Raw genomic sequence first — 15,457 nt, 5'->3', positions numbered from 1 at the left:
GAAGTGGAGGCTGGAAGGGACGATGGACGTGGGGCTGTGGGAGGGATAGAGGCTGAGGGCAGACATCTTAGAAGAGCCTTGTGTGCCACTTTGCTGAAGAGTCAGCACTCGGTCCTTATAGACACAGAGAGCCACTGTGGAGGTTACATGGGGAACGCCCTGGTCATCGTGTGGAGGGCGGACCAGAGGCAGGGAGTGCAGTGAACGAGGTGAGAGATGGCAGCTTTGCCAGAGTACTGGGGATGGGTGAAGGAATGGGAGAGAGGGGGTGGAGGTGGAGTTGCCGGGACCTGGAGACGGGTTCAGAGGAGGGGAACAGGAGAGAAAGGAGTGTAGATGGTGATGGGACCATCACCAGGGGGAACTGGAGGGCCCATCAGGGAGAAGATGAAGAGTGAGTACCAGAAGCGTGGAGCTGAAGTGCCTACAGACTTGCTCAGGAAAGGCGTCTGGAGAGACATGGTAGCTGAGGCAGACATGAGAAGAGCTAGTGGGGAGGGGTCCATGGAGGAGAGGAGTCTTTCAAGGAGTGGGCCGTGGGATTTGCCAGTCCAGAATTCAGCCTGCTGTTGATCAGGGAAGGGCAGAAGCCGGGCGAATGGGGCCGAGGAGCAAAGGTAGCGAGTACCTGCGGCTCCTTCAGAATGCTTACCTGTGGCAGGAATAGATAAGGTGCCACAGAAGGATGTGGTATTGAGGAAGTGTTTTATTTATAATGCAAAGGAAGTGAGCTGTTCCACTGGGGCTTGGGTAAGAGCCAGGAGGCAGGGAGAGGCTAAAGGTGTAGGAAGGGCAGGTGAGGAAGATGCTGGGGTGGCAAAAGGAGTCAAGAGCAGAGTCCAGAATAAGGGATAGCTGTGGCCACCAGGGCAGTGAACCATGAGACTGCCGAGGTAGGCAGCGTCCATTTCATGGTCAGTAAGTCTGGACAGCATTTAGTGAGGTTAATGATAAGGGAGAAAAAGGGAGAATAGAAGTGTCTAAAACAGGGTGAGGGGGATGGGAAAGGAGTTGAGGTGAAGGCTCATGAGGAGAGACCATGAGTGCAACAGCCCCAGGCTTCGCCTCCTTATCTGTAAAGCAGAAACACTCCTGGCCTCCGGCTACTTAAGTTAAGAATCCAGGAGGTAATGGGTATGAAATATGTCAAGTGGAGATTACAGTGACCTGGACCCAACCCCCGGAAAAGCTGCATGCCTGCCACTCAAGTGGAAGCTCTTTGCATGGGCATTTGCAGCCTTGTGCACAGATGCACTAACCAATTATCTTGTTAGACCTCTGAAACTACCTTTGGCCAAAATGCAGAATCTCCCTTTGAAAACACACCACACCTACTTTTAAGTGTTGAAAGAGAAACAACTTCCTTGCTTTAAATTTAAAAAGGCATCTGGCCCTGGCAGGAGTGACTCAGTGGGTTGGGCTGCAGTCCGGTGCCCAGAAAGGTCACAGGTTTGATTCTCAGTCAGGTTTCCTGCTCAATCCCCGTCAGGGGGCGTGCAGGAGGCAGCTGGTCCATGTTTCACTCTTCTCTAAAAATCAGTAATAAAGGCATCTGGATTTGCTGCATCTATATGAGCAAAAGCTTTTCCAGTTTCCGGAGTTAGTCTACCCTCTTACACTGTCACCTCTCGTTGGATTGGCCCAGCTCATAGCAACTCAGTGCGGCTTTTCGTTGTAAATTCAAGTCTGCCTTAGGGGAGAGGTCTCACATAAAAGAAAGGTTATAAGTCAGGGGTAACAAATTTAGCCATCGGGGAACCTGGAAGAGTTATGTTGATGTTGTTCTTTTTTATTTTTTTTTTGGCTTTTCTGGATGTATCTTGTTTCTGAGTTTTGCCAGTGCCCCCGACCGGGCTGGCAGCTGATCTGGGCAGCCTGGGAACCCGTGGGAAGGAAGCTGTTGAGCTCAGAGCTCTTTGCTTGTCTGTACAAGTAGTTTTGAGTTGGTCATATTTGTGCCCACTTATATTTGAGGGCTCCGAAGGAAGATGGCAGGCACATCTAGGGGAATTGTGGCAAAAACAGGCTGGCCGTACTAGGCAGGCTGCCAAGCTCTGGCGCAGTCACGGGAAAGGTGAGCCCACGGTGAGGGATCATGGGTCACATTAGCAGAGGCCACCGCCCTTCCAGGCCCTCCTGTTTAATGTCAGGAGCCATCCTAGGGCACGTGAGTCAAGGACCTGTTAGGCTTCTCTGTGGCTTCTCAACATATAGTTTAGAGTGGGACGGAGCACGTCATGGCCAGAGGTGGGCAGCCTGCATATTCCTCCAAGCTGGGGTGGTCCAAGTCCCCATGATTTCTGTGTGTAGGGTTGTCTGGTGCTTGGTCACTAGGGGGACCAGTTGTTCTCACACACACACAGTGGGGCTCCTTGGCACCCGGCTTGTACAGCTTCCTGGGGACGCCAGTCCAGTCTCTGCTCACACCGCCACTGAAGAGAGAAGGAGAGGGGACGTCTTAGAGGCGTGAACTCGTGCGTCTGTCTGGGAGGGGAGAGGAGGAAGCAGCAAGTTGGGCCTGGTGAAAGCAGAAGTCATTCCACTTGCCATCATGATGCTTTCCCAAGGCGGTGGTCTGAATCTTTGTGCTCTCTCCTAACTCCCTCCAGCTCCCGCCCAGGCATCGTCCTTGCACTGCTCCCCGGCCGGCCCTGCCCTGTGCCTTCCCGAGGGGCAGCAGTCCCTGCGCTGCTAACACCTGCGAAAGGCTTTCCCCCACTGGCCTGTGAGCTGCTCAGAAGCAGTGTCCGGCTCCAGTTCTCTCCTCCCTTCCCCACGACATCCTAAAGCTGGGCTGTGTCTTGATCTTAGGGTCTTGGGCACTTGGGCAGGGGTGGACAACTGAGGCAACAACACAAGGCCTGATGGTCAGCCTCCGAGAGGCCCTTTCCTGCCCCTTGCACAGGCACAGTCTTTGATGTCACCTAGTCCAACATAGCCTGAGCAACCTCCGGTCCTGGGACCTAACTCATCTTCGGGTACTGCGTTTGGTCTTCCGTGGACTCACAAGCCTTGCAAAAGGAAAAGGAGATTCTTGGAATTGATGCCCGTGCAGGTTCTAGGGCTCGGGACCAGAATCACTTGCTGTCAGAGAAATCTGCCACCCAGTTGAAAACCAAGCCACCTGTAGCTTACCCAAGAGCAAGGCTGTCAGGGGAAGGGCTCTGAAATGCCTCCCTCCTTCCTTCCAACCATCCAGCCCATGGTCAGTGAACCTTACTCCACATCCAGTCCCTGCCTGCAGGACTCGCTTCTCCTAGCCTACAGGGAGACACGTACGTGTAGAAAACAACGAATCGGGTTGAGGACTAGGGATAGGGCCAACCTCTTGGAGTTGATCTGGGAGAGCTTATTGGGGAAGGCAGAGCCTAAGCAACTCAGCCATGGAAGCAAGAAGGGGTGACACAAGCACAGATGAGGGTTGTGGGGGACAGAGAGGAGGCAGGCTCTTCGAGGGAACAGAGTCAAGCATCTTAATGCACACCAGCCTCTGGCTCCCTCCCAGGGAGGCCCAGTGCTCTCAGAAGCCACCTGCATTCGGGATTGGGTCCCAGCGAGGCCCACCCCTGTCCTGGCTCCTCTCCCAAAAGGGGCAGGTCAGGTTCTCAGAGCGCCCCTCTTCCTGGAGACAACACTGGAGAAGCTTCCTCTTCAAAACTGGTGGCCAGGAGAGGGGCTTTCCTTCCTGCTACCTTCGCCCCTGCTCCCCTGAAGTAAGGTGGAGGAACTACGCGGTGGACATGGGGGCTGGACCTGGAGAAAGCTGCTGGCCCTGACCGCTCTCATCCCCACAAGGCATCGGCCTCAAGGAGAGCGAACGGCACGTGGCCTCCCCGGCAGAAGAGAGGGGTCCACCTAGCTCAGCACTCGGAGCGGCTTTCTCGCATAAGCAACGGCAGGACTCCCGGACCCTCCTCAGTGAGAGCTGGGCTCCTGCTTTGCGGCCCTGGAGGCTGGGGGTGTCCACTTTTGCCTTTCTGTTACCCTCTGTCAGAGCTAAAGGAGATTCGAAGGGCTTGAACTCTATTTGAATCCAGGCTGGCTTGCTGATTAAAGCAGGAAACACATTTTTTTCTCCACCTTCCCCAAATCAACCTGGGATAATCCCTGTGGCATCTGTTCTAATCTCGCTCACCCCAATTTCTTCTTGTAGGAAAAGATTTCTCCACCTAGCCCGTACTTTCTGGAATTACTCAGAACTTAGTGTTCTTAAGAGGCACCTCAGGGTATCACTGAGTGGCCACGCCCACCTCCTCACCCCTGACTCCTATAGGCAGGAATGATTTGTGCTGACACAACGGGCCCTTGGATGGATGAACAGGCCAAAGCAAGAAAACAGTACTTGTGCCTCCTTGTTCCCAGGCCAGGGGTTCTTCAGCAGGATCTTTGAGGAATTTAAAAAAAAAAAAAAAAGATGCCAAGACCTCAATCCTAATATTCTCATCCAGTTGCCTGGAGTGAGGTCCCAACATTGGTCATTTTGTTAAATTGCCCAGAAGATTCTAACATGTAGCCAAAAGCTGAGAATCACTATCCCAGAGCACACGTATTTTGCAAGAGTTCCCCTGGGTTAACAGTCGACGTAGCGCTTCCCGGAAGAGGATGCCTAGGACGGAGTGGGAGCAGCAGGGAAGCCTGCCTACCTCGTCTGGGAGCACCAGAACCGGCCGCCCCTTGCTGCGCTCCACTCCGCATTGCATGGTGGAAACTTCTGCTTCTCTTTCAGTTCCTGCTTGTTTGCCTCCAAGCCTTTGGTGATCATGGCTTCTACCTGGGTCAGTTCTGGGGTGGGTAGCCCATCCTCTCCGTAGAACCTTCCTATCACCCTTCCTGTGGGGACAGGAAAGCTGATGTCAGAAACAGGGAGGGAGGCATGAAGAGATGCTTAGCTTCTCCCACGGTGGTAGGAGCTTGGCTCCCAGGGTTTCTGATTTCAGGGCTCTACTGTAGCCTGCTGTGTGCTTATTTCTTAAAAAATATTGGAGCCCTGGCTGGTGTGGCTCAGCGGTTAGAGTGTCAGCCCTTTGACCAAAGGGTCTTGGGTTCGATTCAAGTCAAGGGCAGGTACCTGGGTTGCAGGTTTGATCTCCGGCCCTGGTCGGGGTTGTGCAGGAGGCAGCCAATTGATGTGTCTCTCTCACATTGATGTCTCTCTCTCTCTCCCTGCCTCCTTTCCACTCTCTAAAATTCAATGGAAAAATATCCTTAGATGAGGATTAACAACAACACAATTAGAAGGGAAAAAAAGCTCACTGGAGGGACTTGTGGCACCTTCTTTCCTGATGTCTCTCAACATCTTACAAGACTCCAGATAGAAGCATCCCTCTGATAGCTGTAGAGTCTTCTTGTGAGGAAATTATAAATGTCTCATTTCCAGACATCATTCCCTGAGAGTGGAACCAGGTGTGATTCCTTGTTCAATGCTCCAAAGTTTGAGGCACACAGTAGTTGGTGTTCAATAAATGTTTGACAAATAAGCAGCTTACTCTGTGATATTTCTGTGCTCAATTCTTCCCAACATTGGCTTATTTTGTCTTACATAACCATAAATAACTAAATTAGTGTCGGTGCTGTGCTAGCACTTCACTGATATTTCCTTAGCCCTCTAAGAGCCCTGTGGGGGGTAATCATTGCTCCCACATTCTCGCCTAAGAGACAGGGAGGGGTCTGACCCTAAGCACATGTCTCCCCTCCACCATCCTCTTCTTGCGCAGTCCCTCAGTGGACATATTGAGTAGAAACTGGTTTTAGTTTAAATTCCCTGTCAGGCCCTGGCCAGTTTGGCTCAGCAGTTAGAGCGCTGGCCCGCAGACAGAAGAGTTGCAGGTTCAATTCTGGTCAAGGGCACGTACCTGGGTTGCGGTTCGGTCCCCGGCCCCAGTTGGAGTTGTGCGGGAGGCAGCCACTCGATGTGTCTGTCTTGCATTGATATCTCTCTCTCTCTCTCTCTCTCTCTCCCCCTCCCCTCTATCTAAAGATAAATGGAAAAGTGTCCTTGGGTAAGGATAAAAAAAATTTAAAATCCCTGTCAGAATTTGTAAGTCAGAAGGGCTTAGGACCCTAGGCCCAGGCCTGCAGTCTGTAGGCTGGCCCGCCAGCAAGTGGTCAGAGAGCCTATAGGCCTAAGCCCAGAAGGGATCTGTTCCCCTTGGGTGCAAGAACTTTCATCCCCAAGTCCTGAGTGTAAGTGGCCTTCACAGCAGCCCCTGTCACAGGGAAGAGAAGCAGCAGAAAGTGCTTCTGGAAGGTTTGAACAGGTAGGAAGAGGGGGTACACCTTCCCAGCTGTCTGTCCACCCTCTGCAGTCCTTGAGAGCTGACTCAGATTCCAGCAGCACTTACTTTCAGTTGTCTAAGGTTCAGTTCATCTCTCAGGTTCACCTCCCTGTCCGGACTTTTCCCATTGTATTTATGTCACTTTGGGCTTTTGTTATGTGGACTAGGAGCCTGGGCTCTCTATGACACCTCCCCCTTCACATTCACACGTGTGCTTCCATTTGTTCATGTCTAATCCATTAGCAACTCTGTCTGTCGGCTCTTTTCCATTTCTATGGCTACCGCCCTGATCCAAACTGTGGATTTTAACAATAGCCTTCCAACAACTGGTGTCTCTCCTTCAGCTCATACATTCCCACAGTTCTTTCTCCACAAAGCAGGTAGGTGATCATTTTAAAAAGTGAATATCCTGTCACTTCCATGCCTGGTTTAACCCATTCAATGGCTTCCTAAAGCCTATGGATCAAATACAAAGGTCTTATCAAGGCACCCAAGACTCTACAGCCATCTGCCTTCTGTTTGCCTTCTGAACCTCCTCTCAAGCCATCCTGCCCTTATTTTACTGCAGGCTCCGGCCTCCTGGCCTCCTTCCGACTCCTTGACCGTGCTTAGCTGCTCCCCACTTCAGCACTGCTATTCCCTCGGCCTGAAATACTTTTTCCAGATCCCAGCATGGCTGGCTCCTTCTCACCTTCCAGGTCTCAGCTTAACTGTTAATCTCCTCCAACACACCTCCCTGACCATCCTCTCTAAAGGTGCCACACCCCCAAACATGCATCACATTCGTTTTATTTTATTCACAGCCCTATCTGGACTTGTTTGATCTGTTTACTTATTTATGATATCTTTCTGCCTACCTTGAGGCCCCAGCACTCAAAACAGCTCAGTACAGAGCATTCATTTTAAATGCTTGTTAGAATAAGCGAAGGGCTCAGGACCCTAGTCCCAGGCCCGCAGTCTAAGTTGGCCTGCCACAGAGGGTCTCTGTATGCATGGGGACAAGGCTGTCTTGGTGGCTTTTAGACATGAGACCCAAGGAGAGGGCAGTAGTGGTAGAGGCTACAGAGAAAGAGGTATAGCAGCTGCATCGTGAGAACAGTGGTCACCACTGGCTGGGTCAGTGCTATATCCAGAAAACAACTAAAGACATCTTCTCATTTTCCCCTGAAGCCTGGCCATGTGGCTGCCGAGATGGCTTCCTGACCGTCTCCACCTCAGTGTGCACCCATATAATACACCTTCATCCTCTGAGGTGTCTTGAGGGTTTCTGGTGCCCTGCAAGAGCCTAACACAACGCCCCTCCTATAGGAGGAGCTAACAGAGGGCAGGAACTGCATGCAGCTCATCCCTGTCCCCATGAGGAGCAGAACCATAGTTCCATAGTAGAGATCCTAATATATCCCGACTTCACTAAAACCATTCTGAAGCATTTCCAACCATGACCTCCTCCCCTCCCCGCACACATTAACACTGTTCAAACAAGACTAGTTCACTTATCTCACCAAACATCAGTTTGTTCCCCAAACACCAGTATGACACGTTTGGTTTGACATCCATTGCCTACTCATGGGACTCCATCCTTACTCTTTCGTGTTGGGTTTTCTTTTCCTTAGAAGCCCAGTAATGTTTCAACCTTGGTTTGCCAATCTGATGGGGGAAAGGGAGCACCAAGCCTTCTGAAAGGCATATGGATAGAGGCCAGTTCCTTCAATGGCAGACATGATTGTGGTCTGGGGCAGACAGTGAAAACAAAGAACAGGTTGGGAGGAGGAAGGGGATAAAAACTGAACTTTAGATGTTATGAAAAAAGCCTTGGCCAGCTGGATGTGGAGGGAGCAGAGAAGTTAGTGAAAATGGCAAGGTTCTCAGAAAAGGTAATGCAAGTGGTAATGACAGAGCAGTCAGTCATTCAGAGGCATGTGGGGCAGAGAGGGAACTCCTCCCATTTAGACCTGTTCCAAAGGTGAGAGGATCTGATGTCACTGATGTTCCCCAGGAAGTCAGCTCTTTCCAAGTGGGTCTCCAGGGGGAGGTTGGAGCTGCAATAAATGGAAAAAGGGCTCCAACCATCCCAGTTTCTGTGACTAACATTTCTTTAGGACACTGTTAGGTGTCCCCTCCTGTCCCACCTGTAAGGAGCAAGTGCAGTGCCCTACACAACTGGCTTTAACAAATGTTCGATTAGCATAACTTCCACCTGGGACCCAGTTCATTCAGGATGGACACAAGCTAATGTTTGTCTCCTTAGAGGATAAAAAAAAAAGGATATTTGTCATAACTGCCACAAACCTAGGCCTCAAGCCTTCCTGACTGTGCTGAAGCCAGATGCCTGGAACACAAGAGAGACAGGAAAGCTGCCCTCCTGGAGCTGGTTGTTCAAGGGTGGTGCAGGCAACCACTGGCTTTGGGGCAACAGAGGCCAAAGTGAATGGGCAGGTAATCCTCTCCCAAGATTAGGAACAGGTGCCCCAACCATTTCCTTCTGGGCCTCACTGCCACACTAACAACCAGAGTTTCGGGTTTTAACCTTGAGTCCAAGCCCCAAAGGATTCTAGTCCCTTAAAAAAAAATTGCAAGAAAACTAATGAAATCTTTGGAAATGGTCTGTGGAATACCTACCAGCAAATTCATAATTGTTCTCATAGAATGATAGCCAATTTTGAAGTGTCAGCATCTCAGAAAATGACAAGTCAGATACATCATCCACAAGGCCTGCTTCAGAATAGTCCCCAGTCACAAACGCTCTGGATGCGTCTCGGCCTGCAGGAGAGATATTTCCAGTCGATTAACAGGAATCACTGACACCACAGCAACTTAAGAATCTATTTTCTGAGAAACAGCTGAAAACCCCGCTCTCCACCCCCAAACAAACATAACCCCCCTCCTCTGTCATAGATGCTTGTGGGCCCACGTTTTGGCATCTATCATATTCTTTCATTTACTTTTAGCAACATTTAATACAGCTGACCATGTCCCTTGGCTTCCATGACACTACATATACTCCTGGTTTCTCTCCTACTTCTCTAGCTCATTTTCTACCAGACTCAGAGATCAGTTATTGTCCACCTCCTCTATTCCTGCCACACCCTCCACCTGACAACAGCATTCACTCCCGTGGATTCAAATACCACCTCTACACCAAAGATTGCCAAATTTGTATCTTTAGCTCAGGCTTCTCCTGAGCTCCAGACCTGAATATCCAGTTGTCCACTCAGCATCATTTACATGTCTTACAGACATCACAGAAAGTTCCACACTGAACTAATGGTCATTAGCACTCCCAGCCCTAGGAAACATGTATCTATTCTAGTATTCCCTGTCTCAGTCAATATCAACCAGTTGCTCAATCCACAGATGCGTCCTTGACAACTACTTCGTCCTTCACATCCATTCAGTCCCCAAGTCCCATGATTTCTTCCTTAATAGTTCTTGTCTCAATCTACCTTTCTCCATCTACCACTACACAAACCCAGGCTGTCATCATTTTTCATCTGAACCACTACAATCAATCCCTAGCAGTTCATTCTATATTCATTCTTTCCCCACTAATGTATTTTCCAAACAACACTTACATTGATTATTTTAAACACAAATTGATCAAGTCATTCTCTCTCTCTCTCTGTGTGTGTGTGTGTGTGTGTGTGTGGTGAGAGCACCTGAAATCTACACTTAGAAAATTTCCAGTATTCAAAACAAAACAACTATAGTCTACAACTTTGTATCAGAATAAAACTATTTGCCCTGGCCGGTTTGGCTCAGCGGTTAGAGCGTCAGCCTGCGGTCCCGAGAGACCCGGGTTCGGTTCCCGCTAAGGGCACGTACCTCGGTTGCAGTGTGTCCCCGGCCCTGGTTGGGTTGTGCGGGTGGCAACTACTCGGTGTGTCCCTTTCATGTTGATGTTTCTCTCTCTCTCTCTCTCTCCCACTCTATCTGAACAAAATATCAAAAAAAAAATGTCCTTGGGTGAGGATACAAAAAAAAAAAAAGAATAAAACTATTTTATTTTTTTAAATCCTCACCTGAGGACATTTTCATTGACTTTAGAGAGGGGCAAGAAAAGAAAAACATTGACATAAGAGAGCCTCTGGCATGCACCCTGACCAGGGCTGGGGTTCAAACCTCTAACCTAGGTATGTGTCCTGACTGAGAATCAAACCTGCGACCTTCCAGTATACGGGAGGAAGCTCCTCCAACTGAGCCACACCGGCCAGGGCAATCAAGTCATTCTCTTGTTTAAAAATTCTCAGTGGCTTCCTTTTGCCCTATGATAATGTCAAAATTCCATAACATACCATTCAGAACCCTGCACCAGCTGCCACCAACCTTGCCTTGCCTCTGTGCTCCCTGGTAACAGCAGTATGTTTCCTTTTAACAGTCATCACAAAAATAATTCATTGTTTATGTGACACCTATTGAATGTCTTTTCTGCTAGTCTGCAAGTTTTTTTTGTTTGTTTGTTAATCTTTATTCAAGAATGTTTTTTCATTGATTTTTTTTTTTTTTTTTAAGATAAGAGTGGAAGGGAAGGAGGGAGGGAGAGAGAGAGAGACAAACATCGATGTGAGATCAAACCTGCAACCAAGGTGCATGCCCTTGACCAGGAATCAAACCTGAACCCTTTGGTCCATGAGCCAATGCTCTAACCATTGATTAAAACTGGCCAGGGCTAGTCTGCAAGTTTTATAAGGGAAACACCGAACTCCTTTAGTATCGATTACTCAGTGTTTGGTAATGCTTGTTCTTTAGTAAATTCTCCGTAAGTATTGACTGAATGAAATCTAATTGACTTTCAAAAAGAATGTCAAGACAATCAAAGAGGGAAAGAATAGTCTTTTTAACAAGTGGTCCTTGAACAATTGAATAGCCACATGCACAAGAATGAAATTAGATCCTTCCTCATACCATATATAAAATCAACTCAAAATAGATCAGTGATCTGAATATGTGAACTAAAACTATAAAACTCTTAGAAGAAAACATAGGTGTAAGTCTTTATGACCTTGGATTAGGCAGTAGTTTCTTAGGACATCAAAAGCACAAGCAACCAAAGAAAAAAATTAATTGAACCTGGTCAAAATTTTTTATATTTTGTGCTTTAAAGGACACTATCAAGAAAGAAAAGCCAGCCTATAGAATGGAAACAAATATTTGCAAATGATATATCAGTATCCAAAATATATAAAGAATCAACAATAAGAAGACAAACCCAATTAAAAAATGGGCAAAGAATTGAATAGACATTTCTCCAGGGAGGATATACAAATGATCAACAAGCACATGAAAAGACCACAACATCATTAGTTATTAGGGAAATGCAAATAATTAAAACCACAATGAGATACCATTTCAAACCCACTCAACCGACTATAATCAGAAAGACCAAAAAAATAAAAAATAATAAAAATAAGACAGCCAATAACAAGTTTGGTGAGGATGTGGAGAAACAAACTCTATTGCATTGATGGTGGGAATGGACAATAGTACAGCCACTTTAGAAAACAATTTGGAAGTTTCTCAAAAAGCTAAACATAAGTTACCTGGCAATTCCACTCCTAGGTAAATACCCAAGAGAACTGAAAAAAATGCCCACACAAAAACTTGCACATAAATGTTTATAGCAGCATTATATATAATAGACAAAAGTGGAGACAACCCAAATTCTAACAAATGATGAATAAACAAAAGTGGTATATCTATACAATGGAATATTATCTGGCAATAAAAAGGAATGGTACTGATACACCATGAATGAACCCTGAAAACATTATGCTAAGTGAAATTAAGCCAGTCACAAAAGGCCACATGTGTGGCTCCATTTATATGAAATGCCCAGAACAGGCAAATCTTTAGAGACAGAAAAGTAGGTAGTGGTGTCAGGGGATGGGGGATAGATGTGAATGGGGTGTGATTGCTAATGGACATGGGTTTCTTTTTTGAGGGGCGGGGTAATAAAAATGTTCAGGAAGTAGATAGTGGTGATATTTGCACAACTTTCTCACTATATTAGAAACCACTGAATTATACATGTTTAAAGGGGTGGGTTTTATATTACGTGAATTATATCTTAATAAAAAGTAATAAAAATATTGACTGAATGAACAAATGAATAAATGAACCTAATAAATCTGCTTCTCTACTAGACTGTGGGTGATGGGGAACATTTTATAACCTTTGATTCTTCAGCACCTGGCACAAGGCAGGCTACATGGTAGTGGTCAATATGTTGAATGAATAACAGGCACAAAGGAACTCACTAGACAGCAGAGCACATTGCAAAAGAAATATCACCCCAGAAATGGAGGGTTGTTTTTTTTTTTTTATCCTCACCCAAGGACATTTTTCCATTTTTTGTTCAGATAGAGCGGGAGGGAGAGAGAGGGAGAGAGAGAGAGAGAAACATCAATGTGAAGGGACACATGGAGTGGCTGCCACCCGCACGACCAACCAGGGCCGGGGACAAACTGCAACCGAGGTACATGCCCTTAGCGGGAACCGAACCCGGGTCTCTCTGGACCGCAGGCCAACGCTCCAACCGCTGAGCCAAACCGGCCAAGGCTGAAATGGAGGGTTTTATGCTCACACTTGTGGATATAGCCTTTAACAGCTGCATCAGGGTGAGGCAGGACAGTGTACCAAAAAAGTGTCCTCTCCTGGCAGGTAAAATAAAAACCTCGATTCCAGTCCCAGCTCCATTTCTAACTCACTGTGTAAGTCCCTTCCCTTGCTAAACCGAGGAGCCCGGTAACACCAACTGAACTTAATTCCTTTTCTGTCTATGCTTCTATTTCTTAAGTTCTCCCTAGAGACAGGGAAGTGACTTGCATTTAAGTAACAGAGGCAGCTTCCCAATGAATGACAAGTGGAAAATGCTTATTTAATATCAGCCTTAAGCTTGCTCTGCATTTTTTTTCTCTTTAAATCTGATAGAAGGTCATTCCTCTGGGCTAGTAAGGCAACATCTCTAAAAGTGATAAGCTGCCCTGGCCGGTTTGGCTCAGCAGTTAGAGCGTCGGCCTGCGGTCCGGAGAGACCCGGGTTCGGTTCCCGCTAAGGGCATGTACCTCGGTTGCAGTTTGTCCCCGGCCCTGGTTGGTCATGCGAGTGGCAGCCACTCGATGTGTCCCTTCACGTCGATGTTTCCCTCTCTCTCTCTTCCTCTCTCTCCCTCCCACTCTGTCTGTACAAAACATGGAAAAATGTCCTCGGATGAGGATTAAAAAAAAATAATAATAAAATAAAAGTGATAAGCTGGTGGTCTTAGTCCAAGTCCTATTAGTACTTAGTTGTGAGGGCTTTAGGCAAATTACATCCTTTAATTCCCTCAGCTGTAAAATAGGGTCAGCAAGTCTGGCCAGTGTGAACTGAGCATCGTCCCATGGACTGAGAGATCCTGGTTCAATTCCAGGTCTGGGCCCTGGCCGGTTTGGCTCAGCGGTTAGAGCGTCGGCCTGCGGTCCGGAGAGACCCGGGTTCGGTTCCCGCTAAGGGCACGTACTTCGGTTGCAGTTTGTTCCCGGCCCTGGTTGGTCGTGCGGGTGGCAGCCACTCGATGTGTCCCTTCACGTCGATGTTTCTCACTCTCTCTCCCTTCCTCTCTCTCCCTCCCATTCTATCTGTACAAAAAATGGAAAAATATCCTCGGGTGAGGATAAAAAAAAAAAAAAAATTCCAGGTCTGGGCACATGCTGGGGGTTTCAGGCTGGATCCCTAGTGGGGGGTGTGCAGGAGGCAGCCCATCTCTCTCATATCTATGTTTCTACCTCTCTACCTTCCTATCTGTCTAAAAAAAATCAATAAAAACATATTTAAGATACGGTCAGCAGAACAAACTTAATTTGACAAGTGTTCATTGAGGCCTAACATATGCACAGGTTTAAGTACTGAAGGACTGTAAAGGTGACCAGACTCCTTCCCTGTGCTCTAACTTCATATTTTATTTATTTTTTTATCCTCACCCGAGGACATTTTTTCATTTTTTGTTCAGTTAGAGTGGGAAGGAGAGAGAGGAAGAGAGACAGAGAAACATCAACGTGAAAGGGACACGTCGAGTGGCTGCCACTCGCACGACCCAACCAGGGCCGGGGACAAACTGCAACCGAGGTACATGCCCTTAGCGGGAACCGAACCCGGGTCTCTCTGGACCGCAGGCCAACGCTCTAACTGCTGAGCCAAACCGGCCAGGGCTATTTTTTATTTTATTTTTTATTTTTGTTTTTCCTTTATTGATTTGAGAGAGAGCGGAAGGGAGAGGGAGAGATAGAAACATCGATGAGAGAGAATATCGATTGGCCCCTCCTGCATGCCCCCACTGGGGGTTGGGCCCACAACCTGCGCATATGCTCTGACCAGGAATTGAACCGTCGACCTTCTGGTGCATGGGTTGAAGCTCAACCTCTGAGCCACACCGGCCAGGCAAACCTCATAATTTTTTTAAAGAAAGGCCAACAAGTTCATCTGTACTAAAAGCAAGAACCACTCAAACCAACTAAACTATTTTAGGGGGAAACTTGGATCCAGACATACATTGAAGAGATGACTGGAATCAGTAGGGGAACTCTTGAAGGTAGGGGCAGGGTCTCCTTCACCTCTGTGCCCTGAGAGCCACATAGTGTGGCACAAAGCAGGTATCTATCCGAGGGCTTCTGCCAGTGAGTAATGGGTAACTAACATGAGGCAGAAGACACGTTTCTCCACGGTAAGTTAGAAAGACCGATGGGAAACGACAGGGAGAAGAGAGGCCGGTAACTGCTGGCTACAGTCAAGCCTGGCCAGAGAGAGGAGGAGGACGACGCGGCTGAGCCCGGCCCCCACGCTGGTCTGATGAGTATGTGAAGAAATACAGCAGATGAACAAATGAATGAACGCCGTGCAGGCGGCGACGCGCCCGCGCGGAGCATGAAAGGGCGTGAGTCGCCTCGCTAATACCTGCGAAGCAGCTATAGTGAGCCCCAGGCTCGTAATGCCTCCGGCCAGAGGACACATCGTAGACGCGGCCCAGCAAAGCCAAGTAGAGGCCTGGGTCCCCAGGGCCGCCGCGGTAGCGGGCCAGCTCCTCGGGTATGAAGAGGCGAAAGCCAGCGCGGGGACTCCACCAGCCCATCAGCCGCGCTGCCATCACCGCCGCCGCCGCCGCGGCCAGGCCCAGCAGGAGCCCGCGCCCGCCGGGCAGCGGCATCCGCCCG

General features: G+C 48.3%; 1 protein-coding gene across 1 annotated transcript; it reads right to left on the bottom strand.

The window, feature by feature from the left end:
- Window positions 1–1,556: 1,556 nt before the first annotated feature.
- On the bottom strand, window positions 1,557–15,450 carry LOC118634365 (neuferricin). Its single transcript, XM_036268835.1, has 4 exons — window positions 15,201–15,450; window positions 8,895–9,035; window positions 4,644–4,830; window positions 1,557–2,432 (listed from the first exon to the last, which is right to left on the bottom strand). The coding sequence occupies exons 1-4, from the start codon at window positions 15,448–15,450 to the stop codon at window positions 2,216–2,218; spliced, it is 795 nt and encodes a 264-aa protein (XP_036124728.1). The 3' UTR covers window positions 1,557–2,215.
- Window positions 15,451–15,457: the final 7 nt, after the last annotated feature.

Source organism: Molossus molossus, unplaced genomic scaffold (genome assembly GCF_014108415.1).
Source record: "Molossus molossus isolate mMolMol1 unplaced genomic scaffold, mMolMol1.p scaffold_m16_p_19, whole genome shotgun sequence".
Classification (NCBI taxonomy): domain Eukaryota; kingdom Metazoa; phylum Chordata; class Mammalia; order Chiroptera; family Molossidae; genus Molossus; species Molossus molossus.
Note: the sequence above shows the minus strand (reverse complement) of the source record. Positions and strands in the feature narration are given on the sequence as shown.

Coding starts and splice junctions, on each gene's coding strand:
- LOC118634365 (XM_036268835.1), bottom strand. CDS start 15,450: ATGCCGCTGCCCGGCGGGCGCGGGCTCCTGCTGGGCCTGGCCGCGGCG. Junction 9,036..15,200: donor TCACTATAGCTGCTTCGCAG/GTATTAGCGAGG, acceptor TCTCTCCTGCAG/GCCGAGACGCATCCAGAGCG. Junction 2,433..4,643: donor TTCTGGTGCTCCCAGACGAG/GTAGGCAGGCTT, acceptor TTCTCTCTTCAG/TGGCGGTGTGAGCAGAGACT.